General features: G+C 46.8%; 1 protein-coding gene, 1 long non-coding RNA gene and 1 pseudogene across 2 annotated transcripts; all 3 read right to left on the bottom strand.

The window, feature by feature from the left end:
- Nucleotides 1–1,713: 1,713 nt before the first annotated feature.
- On the bottom strand, nucleotides 1,714–16,836 carry LOC138998341 (uncharacterized). The gene is made up of 5 exons (XR_011469140.1): nucleotides 16,580–16,836; nucleotides 15,180–15,340; nucleotides 9,662–9,785; nucleotides 7,876–7,946; nucleotides 1,714–3,213 (listed from the first exon to the last, which is right to left on the bottom strand). It is a non-coding gene; the product is annotated as an uncharacterized lncRNA (long non-coding RNA).
- LOC138998340 (zinc finger protein 211-like) lies at nucleotides 5,402–7,861 on the bottom strand. The gene has a single exon (XM_070400412.1). The coding sequence runs from the start codon at nucleotides 7,654–7,656 to the stop codon at nucleotides 6,541–6,543; it is 1,116 nt and encodes a 371-aa protein (XP_070256513.1). The 5' UTR covers nucleotides 7,657–7,861; the 3' UTR covers nucleotides 5,402–6,540.
- On the bottom strand, nucleotides 11,400–12,367 carry LOC138998272 (coiled-coil domain-containing protein 25 pseudogene; annotated as a pseudogene).
- Nucleotides 16,837–22,645: the final 5,809 nt, after the last annotated feature.

Raw genomic sequence — 22,645 nt, 5'->3', positions numbered from 1 at the left:
TCTTTTAAATTAAACTCTCTGCTAGAATACTACTGCTACATTAATTGGCCATTATAATAAGCTGATATGTTTCTTATTCATTAGTCTTTTTTGAGAATGTGTTAAATTGCACATGCTTATAAATCCAAATTATATTATCATGATGGGGGAAAACAGGGACTCCAGTTGGCAATTTCTTAGAAATTCCATGTTCGAACATATTAATGTAGCTCCAACACTAGGTAAACATAATTATCTTCAGTGAAGCCTGAAAGCATTCTCATTCTCAAACCTTATTTCAGAATTCCATTTGTGTCCATATTTCTTACCTTCTGGCCAATTTCACAGTACAGCCTTTTAATGTCACTACACATGTGAGCCAAAGGTGGTATATGTACGACAAAAGCAATTAGTTTTAAATGTATAAAATGGAAGCAAAGCAAAAAATAGGGTAGGGATGCACTATAGGTTAGTAGTTAAATGCATAGGCTCTGGAATAAAACTGAGTTTTAAAAAATAAAATAAAAGGAACTAAAAAAGGTACTGCATTTTCTTCGTGGAATAAAAACTTCTGAGTTGTGCTGTTTTTATAAGACATTTGGCGGCGTCTTGACTCACTCTATATGTAACTACTTCAGGTGGTCTTCCCTAGAGCTGAACTATTCACCACTGCTTTTGAAAGCTTATGGATTTGCTCTCTTAAGTCAGTTGATGGTAAACAGAATTGGGCTTTTTGCATACTGTGAGACAACATAAACATACATTAAGTAGAGTGACCTCTGGTCAAAATGTTGGAATTACACATCTGTTTCTGGGTAGGACGCTGGAAGATTCCCAAGAGAAAGTAGATTTAAGGTCCAGTTTTGTAGTTCACTTACAAGTTGCTTTTTTTCCCCCACTTTTTTTGAGTATAACTGCTCTGACATAGGCTAAAAGGACCCAGTAAATAAATAGCAGGCTCAGTACTGGAGCAGTGGGATTTGATGTCTATTTGCACTGACAACTAAATAAACAAGCATATGGAGGTAACAGTATTTTGGTAATGGAGTTTCCCAAATCAGCTTCATTGATAAACTTTGAACATGTCAGAAATGGTTACATTTATTAAATCATTTCTACCCATTCCCTTTCTCTCTGCGTGTTGCCTGCAGCAGTCAATTACCATCACTCATCTAGGCAGAGTTTGAACTGTTTGATTCCTTTCCCCACTGCTTAGGAAGGTGTGGCATGATTCTGTGTTTTGAACCAGTATGTTGCAGCTGTGAAATGCACTCGCTGTAACTACTGAGCTGAGTGCATGGAAACGGTTGTGCTTCTCATGTTATGTGCTCTCTGAATTGGTATGTAGCAAAAAGTTAATTTTCTAAAACTGTTTTGTGGCTTGTTTTGTAATAAAAACATCAGGATACTGAAAAAAAAAAATTCTTAGGTAGATGGAATTACAACAAAAGTGAGTTACCAATATATGCATTTCCCAGGGTTACTGTTTGAAAAGGTTAACCATTGTATGTCCTGGCAGGGTAGCAGAAAAATTGGAATTTTTATATACTGTGCGTTAGAGGGAAGGCAAAGGGAATGACCATATTGGCTCACAGTTCCGCATATCTTAAATGTAAAACATTAATCTATCTACACAACATTTTGATAAGTAAAACATATGTCTATATAGAGAACTGAATGCAAATAGTCCCAGGATATTTATTTATAATACCCAAAACCAGGAAATAAGAAAAAACATAGACAGATCAATAGATAAAGTGATTATTAACAGAACACAGTACTATTCAGAATTAAATAAATTTTTCACATAAGCATTTGTGTTGAATCTCAAAATAACAGCATAGCATGGAGGAAACCAGAATTTGTAAAAAAAAGAACACATCAAATAGTGCCTATAAAATTATGAACAATATGAATGATTCTATTGTAAAAAAGAAAAAAAAGAAAAAAGAAAAATCCATGACTGCATGGAGGGCCAAGAAGTGCAGAAAGAGAGATAACAGGGTATTAGGAAAATATAGGATGAGGCAAAAAGTAGGTTTAGAGTTGTTGCTATGGAAAATAATACATTAATTAATAACAATAATACAGGAATAAACTTTGCCTCATCCAGTGTCCTCAGCTGGTTAGGTATTATCCCATTCACTGAAAGGTCTCTGGTTTGATTCCAGGTCAGCGCACATCCCCAAATGGATCCCCAGTAGGGGATGTGAAGGAGTTCAGCAGATCTATGTTTATATCTCTATTCCCCTTGCTTCACTCTCCCTCCCCCCCAAAAAAGAATAAAAGTATTTTCTAAGATATTTTTAAAAGAATAATCTCTGTGTTTTTTGAACTTAAATCTGTGAGCCCATTAGTGCCCCACCCTGGGTATGAGTTACAGGTGGGTTTATTTCCCATATGTTGGTTTCAGAGCTTTATCTCTATGTCAGGGCTCACCAAATCGCACACATGAGAAAGGTGTACTTTGTTGCATGTCAGTTCTCATTTTCTGGGGGGAACACCCTTGCCTCAGTGGCAGCAAATGTTGGCAAGTAGTGAAGACTATTGCCTTTGGAATCAACAGGAATACTGACTGGTTATAAAAGACACATCCTGGGACTGAATACACCATTATGCTTCCTCTAGATTTGAGGTCTTGCCTGTTGAGCAGCAACCTTGAGGTGAACACCATAGAGGGACCAGGGGAATCCACAAAACCATTAGATTATTTTCTCTGCCAGTGACTTCAGCTAAAGGAAATAGCTATGGGGGTCCTCAGAATGTCACAAATATCATACAAGCCACAGGCCCCAGGGTAATTTTGGATTTATGTCCAGAAGAGGCACTTTTCATCTAGTTTAACTGCAGTGTCTCCCATGACTATGGAAACAGTGTTTATGTCCCAACTAGAGGCCTGTTGCAGGAAAATTCCTGCGAGCTATAGGGCTTTCTGCAGCTGGTATGAAGCAGAGAAGGGAGGAAAACCCACTGAGATGGGCTTCCCCTCCTGCTCCCACCGCTCAAGCTGTGTTTCCTCTCCAGCTCCCAGCCGCTGTTGCTGGGTTTGCCCTCCCGCTCCCAGCCTATCAGGCTGGGTTACCCCTTCCACTCCCACCTGCTGTGGCTGGGTTTCCCCTCCCAACTCCTGCCTCCACAGTCTTGGCTTCATTCCTGTCTCCGCCGCCTCTACTTTGCTCACTTCTGTAGCGCTTCGCTTCCATGTTGTCTTCATTCTTTGCTCCCAGCTGGTATCTGCAAATTAACCGCCATCTTTGTTGGAGTAATTTGCATATAGCCGCTCTGATTGGCTGGTGGGTTTGGCTTAAGGCTAGCACAGGTATGGCAATTTGCATGTTTGTCTTTTATTAGTGTAGATACTAATTCCACCTCAGAGTCTTACAACAAATGACACCGGCCTATGAAATCTCATACAACATGAAACATGGCCTCTTTACAGCACGTGGACAGCAGTTCCCCTAAACATTGCTGACACTTAAGTAATAGATACTGTGAACAGAGAATATAATTCATACTAGAGGCCAGGTGCACAAAAATTTGTGCACTCGGGGGTCCCTCAGCCCAGCCTGTGCCCTCTCGCAGTCTGGGACCCCTCGGGGGATGTCCACCTGCTGGCTTAGGCCTGCTCCCCGGGGGATTGTGCCTAAGCTGGCAGTGATACATCCCTTGGGGGATGTCCACTTGCCAGCGGGGCAAAGCTGCAGTTGAACATCCACAGAGCTGCTGAGGAGGCAGGAGAGGCTCCCACCATCGCTGCTGTGATGTATTGAGCACCTGCCCCCGGTGGTCAGTGTGTGTCATAGTGACCAGTCATTCCCAGTCGTTCTGCTGTTAGGGTCAATTTGCACATTACCGCCCTAACAGGTTTGGCTCAGTGGATAGAACGTCGGCCTGCGGACTGAAGGGTCCCAAGTTCAATTCTCGTCAAGGGCACGTACTCTGGTTGCGTACACATCCCCAGTAGGGGGTGTGCAGGAGGCAGCTGATCGAAGTTTCGCTCTCATCGATGTTTCTAACTCTCTATCCCTCTCCCTTCCTCTCTGTAAAAAATCAATAAAATACATTTGGAAAAAATAATTGCATGTGCACATTACCCTTTTATTATATAGGATAGAAGCCTGGTGCACGGGTGGGAGCCAGCTGGTTTGCCCTGAAGGGTGTCCCGGATCAGGGTGGGCAGGGGACCCCCAGCTCCCTACAATCGCCCACGCCGCCCCTGCTCACGATCGCTGGCTCTGCCCATGCTCAGTCCTAACACCTCTGGCCAAGGCATTAGGCCTGGGCAAGGGACCCCCAGGACCCCACCATCGCCAACTCGGCCCCTGCTCCCTGTGATTGACGGCTCCGCCCTAATGCCTCTCACCCAGGCATTAGGCCTGGGCAGGGGACCCACAGCTCTCCGAGGGACCTCCTGCTCCACCCCTTCCCAGACCTAACGTTTGTGGCCAAGGCATTAGGCCTGGGCAGGGGACCCCAAGCTCCCACCATCAGAGACTCAGCCCCTGCTCCCCGTGATCGCTGGCACCCCTCCTGCCCAGGCCTAATGCCTCTGGCCGAGGCGTTAGGCCTGGGCAGGGGACCCGCAGCCGCAGCCGCCCCCCGATTGTGGGCTCCGCCCCTAACCGGGCCTTACGCCTCTGGCCGAGGCGTTAGGCCCGGGCAGGGGACCCCCCCCAGCTGCAGCCGCCCCCCCCCCCCCCCCCCCCCCCGATCGTGGGCTCCGGGCAGCAGGACCCGGAGCTACAGCCACCCTGGGATCGCGGGCTCCGCCCCTGCCCAGCTCCCATCGCTGACTCCACCCCTACTTCCCGCTATCACTGGCCAGTGTGGCAAAGGCGCAGGATTCTCCGATCATGGCTGGGGGGCAGGGCAAAGGCGGCCCTGGGGCCGCCTTTGCCCTGCCCCCTGGCTCTTAGCTCCCCCTTGGGTTTCCGATCACTGTCAGTGACAGGGGGCTTCTTCCGTGCTTTCCCTTTTGCCTCCCTGCATTGTGCCTACATATGCAAATTAACCGCCATCTTTATTGGCAGTTAACCGCCATCTTGGCTGGTGATTAATTTGCATATCTTGCTAATTAACCAATGGGAAGGGTAGCGGTCGTATGCTAATTACCATGTTTCTCTTTTATTAGATTGTTCACAGAGCACGATATACACTGCCTATTCAGGGTGACCAATGGCCTCTACGATAAAAGAGACACCAGACAGCTAATTAGAACCACAAAGTCAAGCACACTTTCTCTCAAGGCCTTGGTCGGCAATACAAAATCAGCCAAAACTGAACAAAGAGTGATTTTCTGCCATCAAGCAGTGCCTTCAAAAGCACAGAAAATTTGGGACCCACCATCTCTCTTCAACTCTCCATGCTGACAGATCACTACTTTCCTGTCAATCATCCCAGGGAAAGAATACAACCAAAAAAATTAAAGGTACCAAAGAAAAAACACCTTTACATAAAGATCATAAACCAGAGCAAAGGACAGCAAGAGGTTTGCAGGATGGTGAATTGGAACCTGAAACAATTCCCCACAGCATAAAGTGAGAACCACAATGTCCCTGAAGAGGTAGCACTTCTTAGCTGAGGTAGGGGGCTTTTGACAAAACCTGGGTCAGATAAATTCTCTAGTCAGACAGAAAGAAGTGAAGATCCACCAGAAGCTTGGAATATTCATGATATTCTCAAGCACAACCCCAGAGTCTGCAGAGGTTGTGAGTGATGCACACTCTAAAGGTGAGCTAGGTGGTAGGAGTGAAATGGTTTCCCCACAAATACTTGCAGTGACATCAATCAGGTAGTAGGACTGAGTGGGTTAGCAGGTGCAATGCAGTTTCTGAAAACCTCTATTGTATGTTAAACTTATAAGGAATTTATCTAGCAGAGTGTATGTTCTGAAAAAAGGGATTCCTGTTCAGGTAAATGAGTGTAAAAGTTTCTCCATTGGTATTGGTATTCGGAGTGAGAAAGATAAAATATTCCCTGCACATTTAAAGCTTTTCTACAGTGTGTACTTTCAAGTGTTGAACGAGGAAAGATTTGTAGAAAAAAGATTTCCCACATTCAATAAACTCATGAGGTGCCTTTCTGGTGTGTATTCGGTTGTGTCTAATGAGAGCAGAGCTTCTGCTAAAGGACTTTCCACAATCACTACACTCATATGGCTTTTCTCCAGTGTGAACTGTCTGATGTTTATTGAGAGCAGAGGTTTCCCTGAATGACTTCCCACATTCACCTCACTCATACGCTTTTTCTTCAGTGTGAACTCTCTGATGTTTATTGAGAGTACAGTTTTGCCTGAAGGACTTTCTACAATCACTATACTCTTATGGCTTTTCTCCACTGTGAACTCTCTGATGTTCATTAAGAGTAGAGATTTGCCTGAATGACTTCCCACATTCACTACACTCATACGGTTTTTCTCCAGTGTGAACTCTCTGATGTTTGAGAGCCGAGGTTTGACTGAATGACTTCCCACATTCACTACACTCATATGGCTTTTCTCCAGTGTGAACTCCCTGATGTTTATTGAGATTAGAGACATCCTTGAATGACTTCTCACATTCACTACTCATATGGCTTTTCTCCAGTGTGAACTCGCTGATGTTTATTGAGAGTGGAGATTTGCCTGAATGACTTCCCACATTCACTACACTCATATGGTTTTTCTCCAGTGTGAACTCTCTGATGGTTATTGAGAGTGGAGATTTGCCTGAATGACTTCCCACATTCAATACACTCATAAGGTTTTTCTCCAGTGTGAATTCTGTGGTGTTTAATAAGGTAAGAGCTATAAATAAAGCATTTTCCACAATCACTACATTGATGGGGCTTTTCTGTAGTGTGAACTCTCTGATGTTTATTGAGACTAGCGACACCCCTGAATGACTTCCCACATTCACTACACTCATATGGCTTTTCTCCAGTGTGAACTCGCTGATGATTATTGAGAGTAGAGATTTGCCTGAATGACTTCCCACATTCACTACACTCATATGGTTTTTCTCCAGTGTGAACTCTCTGATGGTTATTGAGAGTAGAGATTTGCCTGAATGACTTCCCACATTCAATACACTCATAAGGTTTTTCTCCAGTGTGAACTCTGTGGTGTTTAATAAGGTAAGAGCTATAACTGAAGCATTTCCCACAATCACTACATTGATGGGGCTTTTCTCCAGTGTGAACTCTCTCATGTATACAAAGGTGGTAACTGCGTATAAATGACTGTCCACATTCAATACATTTGTAGGGTTTTTCTCCAGTATGAACTCTGTAATGTTCAGTGAGGGAAGACTGATGGAAGGACATTCCATGGTCAGTACACTGATAAGACTTTTCTCCAGTGTGAACTCTCCTATGTCGATTGAGCTTAAAGATACATCTGAAAACTTTCCCACATATATTGCACTCATATTTCACTTCTCCAGAGCAGACACCCTGATCTTGAACAAGGTTCTGGGTGTGGCTGGCAGCTTTTTCATATTTATTCCATTGCTGATGCCTGTTTCTATTGAGTAATTCCTGTGAAATCTCACTGCCTCTGTATGGCTCCTCAGTTCTGAGAGTGGCCTGATTCTGGAGAAGCTCTGAGATGGCTGTGAAGTCTTCCCCAACCTCCCTACTGGTTGAAGGCAGACCTGGTAAGTAGAAGCTGCACCAGTTCACAAATGAGGCCCTGTCCATAGCTTCTTTCCAGGGCTTCTCTCCACTGACTTCCCTCTGTTGCTGGTGAGAGTTTGCACTGAAACACAAGTCTCTCACACATGCATCACTGAAGAAGGCTTTCTGCTCAAAGTCTGCTGCTTGTGACTCAGTCAGGTACAGAATATCTTTTAACACAGAGAAACACCTCCCACAAAGATGGCTCTCCTGGGTTGTTGGTGCTGTCTTAGAAGCACTGACCTGTGACTCTCCTTCTATGGATGCATTCTGCTCAGAACAGGCCTCCACATCATCTGTTTTATGCCAACAACCTGAAAACAAAAAAATAGTGCCAAAATGAATGTCGACTGTGTGGACAGGGAGAAGTGCCTTTACAAAAGTGTGTTGTACTTAAGATGTTGATTCCATGCAATTGTCTGAGAGTAACATATCTGTAGGAAGAATATATAAGATGCTCCTGTGAAGTTCTGTGCTACTGAAGATCATGAAACGGGGAATATCCCAAACAAAATATAAACAAACATGGCAAGTACCGCATGGATTAGAAGCTGGATCGTCTGCTCATTCTTCTGCTAAAAGTGTTCAGCTGGTCTTGTCTGCTGGTGACATGGGCAAGCTGTGCAGAAGGTTGATTACATCTTATTCCAAGTAAAATTCAAGTAATGAGGAGGTTGTGTTGACTACGTAAGCACGTGTGTGCATCTCATAACACGTGTGCAGGTTAACAATTCAGAATACTGCAGAGAGCCTTACAAGTACACAGGGGATGCAAAAAGGCCACAGAGGTAAAGGTAGCTAAAATCCAGGACGTTACAGATCAAAAGAGAAGTCAGCAAAGTGTCAAGTATGGGAATGAAAAGGTAGAAATGAGCTGCTGCCTGTGGCATTTCAACCTAAACTCTGTTGGACATGAGCAGGTTCCTACTATTCTCTAAACAGAGCCCTTAGGACAAAGCTCTTCCAGGTGCACCTCAATCGGGCTCAACTACCACTTAGATCATCAGTTCTCAATCTGTGGGTCTGGATCCCTTTGGCGGTCGAATGACACTTTCCCAGGGGTAACCTAAGACCATCATGCATATCAGATATTTACATTATGATTCATAACAGCAGCAATAGTATACTTAAGAATATATAATGAAAATAATTTTATGGTTGGGTCACAACATGAGGAACTGTTTTTAAACAGCCATAAGGTTGAGAACCAGAGTCTTAGATCTTCCTGTAAGTTCACCCTGTGAAAAAAAAACTAGGATTCTCTCTGCACCTTCTGCTGCACAAGTACATAAAACACAAATCTTCTGAGTTTTACTGAAAGGCAACAAAGGTGAGCAGCCAGCATTGGCCCTGATCAACACAACATGTAATAGTATCCAAGTAACACAACATCACAAACAATGGAAGGAATGTCTTACAAGAACTGCCGGTGCCGAACCGGTTTGGCACAGTGGATAAAGTGTCGGCCTGCGGACTGAAGGGTCCCGGGTTCAATTCCAATCAAGGGCATGTACCAGTAGGGGGCGTGCAGGAGGCAGCTGACTGATCTCTCTCATCGATGTTTCTAATTCTCTGTCCCTCTCCCTTCTTCTCTATAAAAAATTAATAATATCTTTTTTTAAAAAAAAAGAACTGCCCATAGTTCATGTAAGTAAAGACCATAACCTGGCATAGTCACAAACAGTCTTTAGCTGAGAAAGGGGTCAGAAGTGAAAGCCATGCATGTGGACATAGTCCTCTTCACAGGAAAAGGAAGTTTGAGGTGGGACCCATTAAGCTTTCTGCAACAATCCTGATTCCCGGACACTTCCTGCACTATTTGATGCAATGCCTTTGAGGGTTATTTATGGGGTCCTTTGCTCAGGGATCGCTACACACCACAAGTCAGCACTGGAAGGCACAGAACATTTTCAGGAAAGTTGGGAAAACTAGCCTATTGTCTGGCTGTGGGAGAGAGAAAGCTACATTTGGAAAACAAATTGAGAGAGGACATCATTTCAGGACACTAGGAGAGATGTGAAGGTCTTACCTACAGATGATACCACTGCAAACACTTCCAGCATCACATCGTAGCACAGAAGTCTCTTAGCCTCATCAAGGAGCCCCCACTCCTCCTGAGAGAAGGCAATGGCCACGTCCTCAAAGTTCATATCCTGTCGTAATGGAGACAGTTCAATCCATGATCAGCTTGTCTCCTAGGCTTTAATTTCATCATACTTTCCACTCTCCATATCCATCTGCTCCCTCCACTCCCACATCACAGAAAAGAGCTGGCCTTGAACCCATCAGAGTCACTCTCTCCTTATATTCCTACTGATACAGTGTCTTCCCACAACAATAGAGCCGATGCCCAGATTAATTATACCTGACCTCAGGGCCTCACATTTAGGGTCAATGCAATGGGTGTCACCAACATAGGGTACATAGAAATGTTTATCAAAAACACAGATGTGAGTGATTTGACACTGGTCTTGTGGGGCAATATCCTTGTTGTCCAACATCTTCTCCCTTCAAGACCCCGAAAAACATGGCATCACTCGTCACCCTTTTGATTCCAATACTAGGGTGCTGAGGCCAACACTTCCACCACATTTTCCACATAATTTTTTGTATCCCACTTCTCTCATGCAGCTTCATTCCGAGAGTCACATCTTCAAAGATAACACATATGTGCCATGAAAAGGAGAGGATGTTTTCTTTTTTTTTTTTTCCAAATTAAAAAAATATTCTTTATTATTATATATTTAAATCACAGAACTCCAAGCTGAATATCATTAGACAAACACACACATAATTAATTTCTGGAATTGTCTCCCATACTCTGTCTCAAATTGGCCAACTATGCCTCCGGGAGTTTTCCAGTTCATCGCCATACCCCACTTGAGATAAATAGAAACACTGGAGTCTTCTGGTTTTAGCCACAGTCCCAAGGTGCTATTACAGATAGATCTGTTGGAGGTCACTGCTGCTGGGTTAGAACAAGAATAAGAATGCTACACATACAGTTCTGGGTGTGGTTAAAATGTGAATCTGTATGCCTCCTGGCCTGCAGGCTTTGTTCTTTTGTTTCTTTCTGCTGGGGTTCTCTTACACACTTCAATAAAAATATATCTTCTATTCAGAATCACACTGGAAAGCAGGTGGTTTGAATGAGCAGTCCTGTTACATAATAATTTACTGAGTCTACAATGGAGAAATCTGAACTCTGGGGTTACAACTCAAAATAAATATTATTTCAGGTTAAATAAACAAATTACTTGGCTGGCTAGTGAAATGCTTAATTCTTTTTTAAAAAAATAATTACAACATGGACTTTTGCTTTATGCTGTATTCCAAGACAAAAATCAGGTAACCTACATCGATTCCTAGAGCCACCCTTCGATTTCTCCCCTCAGTGCTGAGACATGACTCCAGGGCCTGGAAGTTGTAACCCTCTGAGGCCTGGGTTACTTGGTGCTCAGGTAAAAACTGCCACACAAGGCCAACCTGGATTAACACCAAATATTTCTTTAAGTCTGAAGGTACCTAGAAGGAGGCCCTCACTCAGACAATGAGGATGCAGAAAGTGGAAGCTAGGGCAAGCTGATTGCTGAGGACAACTCTGCTACTTGACTCAGACAACACAATGGAACATGAATGAAAATATCACTATCATCTTTAAAACTCACTGTCATCTTTTTCTAATCAGGAATTTGACGGTGAGAGGAACATTCCTATATATTGCTCACCAATACACTCTCCTTAATAGAAATGAAGCTATTTTAAGAATATAAAAAGCTTTTCAAGACATCTGTTTTCAGGGATTAACCACAGTACCAGAAATACTTTTCAGAGTTGGTTCGTTCTAAAGTCTATCCCAAGAAAAAGAGCAGCCAACTTTCGTGAGCTACCAAGACATGTTCAGGCACAAATATTTTCACTTTCCTAATTTTCAAGTCCAACTATATCTGATATATATATGTACATATCTGATCCTTTTCTGTCAGCAAAAAAAGGAACACCTTTTAAAAAAAATTCCCAAGTTGATATTTGTATAGACTGAGGTGGTTTGTTTTTCATAACTCAGAACATGGATGACATCAAAATGCCTGCAACTGTCCCTAAATTCACATCTTTAAAAGGTCCAGCTCTCCATTCACATGAATTCATCTGAATCATTGCCGTCCTGATTTGAAGACATATTCTCAGCTTTCATTAGTGATGAATAGCTCCTAAGTTCGTCCATTTCCCTCTTCTTCTTCATCTCTTCCTTTTCTCTCCTTTTCATTTCCTGAATTTGGGCTTTTTTCTCATTCCTTTCCTCCCGGTCTCTGCATTCCTTCTCTGCTGCAAGGTCTGGGAACCGCTCCGTTTTGGTCTTTTCTAATCAGTTCAAGATCTCATTTACTTTCTTCCCCACTGTCACAATTTTCACATCCTTCTGCCTGTGAAAGCCTATCTGTCCCACGTCCATGTCAGCTGTTTTCTTCAGGTTAGACCACGGTGTATATACCACATTAACGTTGTTCATCTTGCAGCCTTGAATGCTATTGGCCTTCACAAGTTGGGCACAGTCCATCAATACGTCCTTTGGAATGTCTTCTATGTTCTCCCCCAAATATCTTCAGGCCAGCCATACTTTATTAGATCCTCATTTTCATATTTATCCTTTCCCATGTAAATAGTGTAAGCTGATGAGTTAACGCTGCTGGTGAAGTAGAATACCATGGTCGCGGCGGCGCGGTGACTCCAGCGTGGAGCAGCACCACCCAGTTCTCGAAGCTCCGGATCAGGAGAGGATGTTTTCTAATCACCATCTTTTCAACATTCTAACTCACCTCCTCTGTATGTATTTCTCTCTTACCCTTCTCCCTTCCCCAAGCCAGCAGAGATTTTCCAGCCCAGGTGACACTGATGTGTGCTATCCCATTCCTATTGATCACTGTATCAGCCCAACAACAATAGGCAGGTGTGCACCTATATGACACCTAAATTCTGGACCTGGCATCTAGTGCCAAAACACCCGTCTATTCAGGAATTACCCTAAAAGTCCCCATATTGTGTCATCCAGTTATCACCAGAAATGGACTCAACCTTAATTCCCTCTATGTCAATATCATGGATCTGTGGCCATGAATTCACACTCCCTCTCCAAGACCACATCACTCCTACTCCCACACCTCTCACACCTGCACTCCCATAGCCCCAGCTCCCATAGACATGTCCTTGGTCTTAGTCATTACTCAGCGTGTGTTTTCCAGAGAATGCACACCAAGTTCAAACAGTATCACGTACTAACCGGACTCTGATTGTCCAAACACAGCCTTCAGTTCTGCTATGAAGGCCTCCCTCCCAACTTGTTTTTTTCTTCAACCTCGCCTATTGAAAACCACATCAGACCTCAGTTATCCAGAGCCCACCACTACTGCTGCTGCATTGACGTCTCTTCTCCACTCCCACCCTTCAGTACTCAAGTACCACTGCCTATGGTCCTCTACCCCGTGCCCACAGATGCCAACTCATGCCCATAAGCAAATCAACCAAACTGGTTGCAACACACCACACCACACAAAGGGTCACAAGAAATCCTGGTGAGTGTTTAAGAAATAAATATGGGTAGGTATTCCGGCTGAGCCACCGGTTGTGCAGCTGATGGGATCAATGTTTAATGCCTGAGCAGTGTGTCGTGGTGTGTTCTTCGTGGGGAAGCTACCCACCCGCTGTCCACTGAGGACTCGTGTGGGCAGCTCTTGGAGGGGCCGTGGCAGACCAGTGGAAGTGGTAGGCAAGTCATGGATGGAAGGTGGAAGTTCCCGTTTGTCTATCCATGGGAGGTCGTTGTTGTTTGGAGGTTCCCTGTGCGGTGCCCCAGCGCGTCCTTGGGCGGATGTGTTTTTGCTGTGAAGAGGAACATCCAGCACAGCATGACCCGTCTGGCCGAAACGCCAGATATGCAGCCCACCCAGCACAGTATGTGGGGCAGGATTTTACCAAGTGAGCATCTGAAAGAGTGAAAGGTCTGTGTGCCTTTCCTGGTGGCCATGTCCGAACGACCGAGGTTGCTGTTGTGATGGAGGGACCTGTGCATTATTTTGGAGGGGCCTGTGCTCCTGCAGTCACCTGGCTAGCATGGAATGACATGTCTTGTGCTTGTCATGCCCCAGGGTTCCCTCATGGTGCAGCTTTCTAGAGAAGGGAAGCTGTGAATATGCGTGCTCACCCCTATGTATCTGTGTAGTGTGTGCTTGTGGGGAGCTGACATGTTTCCTATAGGAGCTGTGAGCACAGTGTTGTTTGTGAGTGAATAGTGTCCTTTCCCATGTTAGTGTGCCTATGAGCATACACACACATGTACACACACATGCAGACACACACACACAGACACGCACTGTATTGGTTGGGTGCGCTCTCAATATCATTGTTTTATTTCAAGGATAGAAGAGAGACATAGAAGACACAGACGGGGAGAGTATTGTTTGGGGCCCATGGATTTTTGTGCTGATAGCATTTCTTTCGAAGTGTGGGTCCTGAGTCCAAATGGAGGGGTTGGGTTGGTTGGATCCTATTGTGTGTTGCTGTTTGTGAGCACTTGAATAGTAAACAGCGCACTTCCTCGTGCACCCCATCTCCCCTGAGCTACTCCATGTTGTGTCATCATCAGCCAGTTTTCAGTCCTAGTTCATGCACCTCATTGAAGCTGTGCCTCAGCTGCATTAGGTCGAATGTGCGTTTGATTTCCGAAGCATATACCCATAACCCTGTGTGAGGGTGGGCCACATCTCTTTAATTGTTGGTTTGTTGTGTCGCACCCCTCGCATGTTTTTTGGAAGTGAAGAACCGAGGGGAGGGGAAGCCTATGTGGAGTCACCCATGGATGATCTCATGGTGGCGGCATGCTTTGTTGGAAGCCGTTGGCACATATGGCATGCACAGCCTCCTTTCCTGTGTCCCACTAGGTGCCCCCCTCCCGCACCTAGTTTGGTCCATAGAGTGTTCTCCCTGCCCCTGATTCCACAGAAGTAGCAAGTAGGCCTCCCTGCATACCTTTACCGTTTCAAGGGTGGGGTAGCATTTCCAGGGGTAGCAGGGTCGTCACCTATGGTTAGTGGTTGCATGAATGCCTGTGAAAGCGGCTGCCCCACCGTGTCAAGTCAACTGGTTTGCGGAGCACCCACCTGGTTATGGTTTTTATTGTGGATCAATGAGTGCATTGTATAGTCCGGTGCCCAAATCCCACTTGGCCCAGTTCCTCACTGTAATTTCTCTGTTGCTCAAAAAAGAAAGGAAAAGAAAAGAAAGAAATATGGCCCTAACCGGTTTGGCTCAGTGGATCGGGCGTCAGCCTATGGACTGAAGGGTCCCAGGTTCGATTCTGGTCAAGGGCATGTACATTGGTTGTGGGCATATCCCCAGTAGAGGGTGTGCAGGAGGCAGCTGATCAATGTTTCTCATTGATGTTTCTAACTCTCTATCCCTCTCCCTTCCTCTCTGTAAAAAAATCAATAAACTATTTTTAAAAAAGAATTACTAGTTTAAAAGAAAGAAATATGCACCATCCACAATCTCACCTTTTTTGAATTACTCTTCTACCTCCAATTAATAAAAGAAAAGGTGATCTACAACTCCTCTCTGCTCCATAGTCTTTACTATTTTTTTAAGTAGTCGTCATCTTGAACTACTCCTCAGAGTTCCAGATGGTCACGAACCGATCTCTGAAATATTTCATACCCTAATAGGAAAAAATAAAAGATTTTATATTCCTCATGAACACTACTTTTCCCCCTATGGAAATCTATCAGTTGATGGTGCTTTCTTACCATCAGGTGCTAAAATAAAATCTTTACATCCTCTGTGATTCTTACCCCTCTCTCCAATTCTCAAAATTAGAAAATCCAGGTGGCCACACCTAAAACCCTGATCCATAATGTAACTGCTTCTTCCACACCCACAACCACCACTGTGCTCCAGTTAGCATCACACTCACCAACACTATCACAGCAGCTTCCGTTCTAGCCTTTCTACCACCGTCCTCTCACCCATACTGTGCATCATGCTGCAGTCACAGGGAGTCTAATGAGACCTGGGACAGATCATCTGCTCTACTGACCAATTACCCCAATGACCCCATCACCAGCAGAACAGAAACCCAAGTGGTCACAAAGCTCCTCTGCACTTGATTCCTGTCCCTGTTTCCAGTTCCTACTTTTTAAAAATGGACACCTGCTGGTCCCTGATTCAGCTGAGTCTTCACTCCAAGCCTTTGCACATTCTGGAACCCATGCGTGGAAGGACCTGTCACACACAATTCCACTGGCTGCAAAAATCAGGTGCCACTCATCTGACCCTTGACTTAGGGTTCTGGGCTTGGTGTCCCTTCAAGGTCCCCTGGTCCAAGGTCCCCCGAGAAGAGGGGCTGGACAGCCCCAGGACCCCACTGTCTCAGAGGCCACCATAGTGTGAGGCCCTGACATAGCCCCACAGCCCAGTCCCCTCAGCGGCTCTCACCTGCAGGAACCTGTGGGATCTAAAGGGCTGCGGAGGGCCTGGCAGCCACCCCAGGACCCAGGGGCTCAGGCCCGAGGTCCAGCGCCGCGGAGATGCCGCTTCCCTCAGGGCTGGTCCTCAGGGCGCCTCCTGCCGGGTCGCTGTGTTCACAGCCCCTCCTCCCGCCCTCACTGCCGCCCTCTCTCCTGGAGGCGGCTCCTCCTCTGGGCGTTTGGGGAACGTTTAGACCCGCATCTCAGCCTCATCCCTCTGCTGTTCACAACCACCCGCAGCCCCGTCGCCCTGAGCATGAAAGTAAAACTCCTCCCGGGAACCGGCTCTCACCCTCTTTGTCGCCTTTAGACACAAACCAGGCCTGGGTGTCCCCACCTCCCGGCTCAGTCCCCCAACGGCCTCACCCGGCGGCCCCGCAGCCCGTCGCCCTCCTCCCCATCTCACCCCGGGTCCCCCACGAAGGACTCACTGTGCTGGACGCTGCGACCTGGGCTGCGGGACCCGAGCGGCAGCGGGAACAGAGGCTGGAGGGTCCAATGGGGTGACGCGGAGTCAAACTGTGTGAGCGGAGAGGAGTCGGGGAGGCACGGATGCCCCAATCCCGCAGGCTGCGGCTCAACAGGCTCAGACACACCCTGCACCGCCGGATACGGCCTCCCACCTCTCCTCTTTCACGACATAGGCGCGCTGAAGCCCTTGAGCCACTGGACAGCATGAAGAAGTCAAAATGTCGGCCAGGAAGAGGACTCCGGAAGTCCCGCCCCAACCGGATGCGCTGGCACCAAAATGCCCTGCGTGGACGCATTGCTTTCTGGGTAGTGTAGTTTTCTAAACCGCCCAGGAGAGGGCTAGCTTTCCAGCCTGGGAACATGAGCAACAAGGTGTTGTAGTCCTGCCAGTGGTTCCGGGGAAGGAGAAGATGGGACGAGAGGCCCGGTTAACTGGGACAGACTGACAGATCTCCCAGAGGAGGGGTGGGGAGAACTGGAAAAGATCCCCCCAAAAACATATACACAGGGGAAATGGGAGACATCTGTAATACCATCAACAATAAAAATACATATTTGAAAAATATTTCCAAAGAAGATAGCCCAGATGGTGTGTCTGAGTGGTTGAGCATCAACTTATGTACGAGCAGGTCACAGTTGTATTCCTGGTCATGGCACATACGTGCGTTGTGGTTTAATTCCCAGTGTGGGCGGGGACTTGCAGGAGGCAGCTAATCAGTGATTCTCTCTCATTATTAATGTTTCTATCTCTATCTCTTCATTCCTCTGTCTAAAATCAATACACACACACACACACACACACACACATATATGCCTAAATGACCATAATTACCAGTGGACCAAATGACTGGTCAACCAGTTGCTATGACACACACCACAGGAGACAAAAGCTAAACATAGGAGCTGCCCCTGGGTTTCACTACGCTCCCACACCCAACCTCCTGTGGCCAGCCAACCTTTCATGGTCCCTCCCCCTGGACTAGGTGAGATGGCACTCTTTGGCCCTGATTGTTGGCCAGGCCGAAGGATCCCAACCATGCACGAATTCATGCACCAGGCCTCTAATTTACACACACACACACACACACACACACACACACACACACACATTTAAGTCCTGGCTGGTTTGGATCAGTGGATAGAGCATCAGCCTGTGGACTGAAGGGTCCTGCTTTCAATTCTGACTGGGGGCACATGCCTGGATTGCAGGCTTGATACCCAGTAGGAGGCATGCAGGGGGAGCCAATCCGTGATTCTCTGTCATCACTGATGTTTCTATCTCTCTCCCTCTCCCTTACTCTCTGAAATCAATAAAAATATATTTTTAAAAAGGTATATACATATATGCATAGCCCATGGGCACAGACAATAATGTGGTGAGGTCCTACAAGCAATGGGGGCAGGATAGAGGAAGGCAAAGGGGGAATGGGCAGAGGGAACATGGGGGACATCTGTAATTGATTCAAAAATTAAAAACAATAGTGCACCCAGCAGGTGTGGCTCAATGAATGGGTTTGGACCCATGAAGCAAGAGATCACTGGTTCCATTCCTTATAGGGCACATGCCCAGTTTGGGGGCTTGATCCCAGTAGGGGGGCATGTAGGAGGCAGCTGATCAATGATTCTCATCTTTGATGTTTCTCCCTCTCCCTCTCTAAGAAACCATTAAAAACATTTCATTTTAAAAGGAATAGTGTTAAGATTGAATTGACTCACCCTAGCTAGTTTGGCTCAGTGGATAGAGCACCAGCCTGTGGACCCAAAGGTCCTGAGTTTGATTCTGGTCAAGGGCACATATGTGTGTTGCAGACTAGATCCCAGGCCCTCGTTAGCGTGACTGTGGGAGTCAATCAGTTAATATGTCTCTCTCACATGGATTTTTTAAAAGTATATTTTTTATTGATTTCAGAGAGGAAGGGTGAGGGAGATAGAAACATCCTTGATGAGAGAAAATCATTAAATCGGATCCCTCCCTCACACCCCCTACTGGGAATAGAGCCCACAACCAGGGCATGTACCCTCCACAGGAATTGAACCCGGGACCCTTCAGTCTGCAGGCCAATGCTCTATCCTCTGAGCCAACCCAGTTAAGGCTCATGGATGTTTTAAAAAAGAAAAAGAAAAACAAGTTTGAATTGACTCAACAATACCAAAGTGAGTGTGGGCCATCACGTTTTCTCCCAAACCATGTAAGCAAAACCATGCCTTGGTCTGTCTCTATAGAGGGTGTCCCAGGCATAACCGTGAGAACAGGAAACAACCTGGAGGCGGTAGGCCTCAGGTTGCCCTGTAGTGTTTGATTTTTTTACTTCATGCAGAAAAGATTTCACAGCATGAGTTCAGAAGATTTTGAGAATACAATACATTTATTGAAGCTGGGGATAGTGAAAACAGGTAGGTATCAGGATAGAACAAGCAACAGCAGAGCAGGGCTCCTATGGCTCTAGGAACATTGTGGGAAATAAGGGAGCCATAGCGGGGCTGCGGTTAGCTCACTGGACAATCAGAGAAAAGGTGGCCTTGAGTGCAGGTTCATGGGCTCAGCCTGGGATGAGCTGCTGCTGCTCATTGCTGCTCTGGTTGCAGGTCAGGTGGGGACCCTTAAAAGTTTTGGTGACCCAGCTGGCGTGGCTCAGTGGTTGAGCACTGACCTATGAACCAGGAGGTCATGGTTCAATTCCCTTTCAGGGCACATGCCTAGTTTGCACATTCAATTCCCAGTGGGGTAGGGGGACATGGAAGATGCAGTTAATCAGTGATTCTCTCTCATCATCAATGTTTCTATCTCTTCCTCTCCTTTCCCCTCTGAAGTCAATAAAAATATATTTTTAAAAAATAAAATAAAGTATTTTCCAAATATACAGCTTTACTTTGTTCATTTTTCTTATAGATTGCACACTAGTTAATGTTCTATCAAATTTTTTGTTTTTTTTTTTAGGCAGTTGACTGGTGGAGTTCAGGTGTTCTAATGTATGAACTATTTACAGATGTTGGGGAGAAGAATTCCTGATATGAGCTCTCTAGGTGAGTCTTCACAAAATAAAATGAATGTGTTGTTACCTAGAAGGAATAAATCAAATTTCTGTAATTAGGCTGATGGGGAAAAAAATTAGAAATGTGGATAGACAATAGTGGAATTAAGTGGTTAATTTTTTTTTAAAATATATTTTATTGAATTTTTACAGAAAGGAAGGGAGAGAGATAGAGAGCCAGAAACATCGGTGAGAGAGAAACATCGATCAGCCGCCTCCTGCACATCTCCCATTGGGGATGTGCCCACAACCCAGGTACATGCCCTTGACTGGAATCAAACCTGGGACCTTTCAGTCCGCAGGCCGACGCTCTATCCACTGAGCCAAACCGGTTTCGGCAATTTTTTAAAAATATATTTTATTGTTTTTTTTACAGAGAGGAAGGAAGAGGGATACAGAGCCAGAAACATCAATCAGCTGCCTCCTGCACATCCCCTACTGGGGATGTGCCCGCAACCAAGGTACATGCCCTTGAGAGGAATCGAACCTGGGACCATTGAGTCTGCAGGCCAATGCTTTATCCACTGAGCAAAACTGGCCAGGGCTAAGTTGTTAATTTTCATTTATAATCATCTAAGAACTGTGTGTTGAACAAAAGCTCATCCAAATAGCCATTTATTTCCAGGACCCATATCAGTGGAGCAACTGTGGAACTGAGAGGCCTAGGCTCAGCTCTCAAACCCAGTACAGACTCTTAGCCGCCCCCCTTCCATCCAAGTCCCATACCTGTCAGAAGGTGCACTCCTCCCACCAGGTGAGACTATATTATCAGACACTGTCACACCACGTGTACAAGATTGGGGAAGTTTTTGGTTTATGTTGTGTTCTTCTCTAATTTTCTGCTCCTGGGTTGGTGCTTCTGCCAACACAGTGACCTGCTGATGACAAAGAGTCACTTGCTTAGCTCAGCGGCTTGAGTGGGCACCACTTAAAGCCCTCAAAACAGACAGGGCCTGCCCAGCCAGTGCTGATGCCTAGGTTGTGGGCTCCATCCCCAACGGTGGCCTGTGGGAGGCAGCGAATTCATGATTCTTTCTCATTGATGTTTCTATCTCTCTCTCTCCCTTCAACTCTGATATCCTATCTAATAATAGACAAGCATGGTAATTAACCATACCTCCAACACACTTCCCATGGGCTAATTAGGGAGATATGCAAATTAACTGCCAACCAAGATGGCGGCCGGCAGCCAGGCAGCTGAAGCGAACAGGAGGCTTGCTTGCTCCAGTGATGGAGGAAGCCAAGGTTCCCCGCCTGCCGCTGCCGGCCGCTGAGCTTGCACTCTAAGCAACTATGTTGCAAATATAGAAGCTAAACAAGCTCCAGAAACCTGCTTTCAGCCAACCGGGCTTCAGCCAGCAGGATCGCAACAGTGTTACAATTATAGAACCCAAACATGCCCAGATCCCTGCTTTCAGAAGCCGAGGTTTCAGAGATGGAGCTGAGCCTCAGAGCTAAAGCCCGCTCTCAGCTCCAGTGACAGCCATAGAAGATAAATAAATCCCAGAATTAAAAAAAAGAATGAAAAGGAAAAAAGGAGAGGTTGGGAGCTTCAGTCACCCACCAGCCTGAAAATGGCCCTCTGCCCCTCATCCAGGCTGGCCAGGCACCCCAGTGGGAACCCCCACCCTGAAGGGGTTGAGACCAGCTGCAAACAGTCATCATCCCCTCATCCAGGCTGGCCAGGCACCCCATTGGGGACCCCCACCATGAAGCAACAAGATGGCGGCTAATTTGCATACTGACAGTAGGAGGCAGCGGGCAAGGCTATCTGCGGTCCAGGACCCGCATCTGTGACCCTGCCAGACAGGGGTGGGGGGGGAGGGGCAGTGCTTGAGGCTGTCGGCAGTCTGGGACCCGGATTCGTAACCTGGTGGGCGGGGAGCAGCGCTTGAGGCTGTCGGCAGTCTGGGACCCGGATCTATGACCCTGCAGGGTGGGGGGGCAGCGCTTGAGTCTGTGCACTGTCCGGGACCCGAATCTGTGACACTGCCAGGCCGGGGCCAGCGCATGAGGCTGTCCTCGGTCCCGGGACCCAGATCCGTGACCCGTCCCAGCGGGGCGGCAGCTCACACAGGGGCGGATCAGCCGGGGTTGGGCAGGGCAGGACGTCTGGCTTTTGCCCAGCCCCAGTAACTCTGGGCAGGTGAGCAGCGCAGAGAGCCTCTGGACAGGGGAGGCAGGCCGGCAGAGGGCGACCTGTTCTCCCCACATGGCGGTGGTGACAGCTGTGAGCGCACCAAGCGCTGAAGTAGTGCCTGCAGGCCATCAGCACCCAGCAGTGGCTGCGCAAGATCCACCTCATGGCCCAGAAGGTGCAGGATCTCAGGGACAGCCACCGTGGCGGGCCAGACTGACGTCCTCCTGGCCGCACCATGGGTGTTTGCGGATCTGCAAAGCCAGAGGCCTCCAGTGTGCACATCCCCCACTGGCGTGCGAACATCCCCCAACACACTGTCATCCTCACATGCCTGCAACAGTTGCAAACCAAGGCATGCACAAGTTCCCCCCGCCTCTCCACCACACTTCCATCAACCCAGCATGCCTAACACCCCCACAGGATGTGCACACATCCCCTCTGATGTGCTCACGTCCTTTGGGGAGTGTCTGGGTGTTTTGGGTGCTGAGGGTGGGCACCTGTGAGATGACATTGAGAGGGCAGAGTGGTGATGCCCTCTTCCCACGGAGGCCAGTGCAGCTACGAGATCACCTCTGGGGGGTTAATGCAGGTGCTGAGGCAGGAGCAGGTACAGAGACACACCTGCTGGGCGCAGGCAGCCCTCGCTGAGGTGCCTTTGGTCAGCGTTCAAGATCAAGAACCCAGAGGCGGAGAGGAATTCCGTCCTCTCAGTGAAACAGTGGAATAGTCGGGGCGACTGTAGAGGAGGAATGTGCACTTTGGGTGCCAGCACCCATGAGTGAAGGCTGCCCTGACTGAGCCTCGCTTGCCTGGGGCCTAGCGCACTCCTGCCGGGCAGCAGGTGACAGGACGTG

This window comes from Myotis yumanensis, unplaced genomic scaffold, assembly GCF_028538775.1.
Source record: "Myotis yumanensis isolate MYYU_CA2020_CCGP unplaced genomic scaffold, mMyoYum1.0.hap1 SCAF_20, whole genome shotgun sequence".
NCBI classification, from domain to species: Eukaryota; Metazoa; Chordata; class Mammalia; order Chiroptera; family Vespertilionidae; genus Myotis; species Myotis yumanensis.
This window is presented reverse-complemented; position numbering and strand designations above follow the sequence as displayed.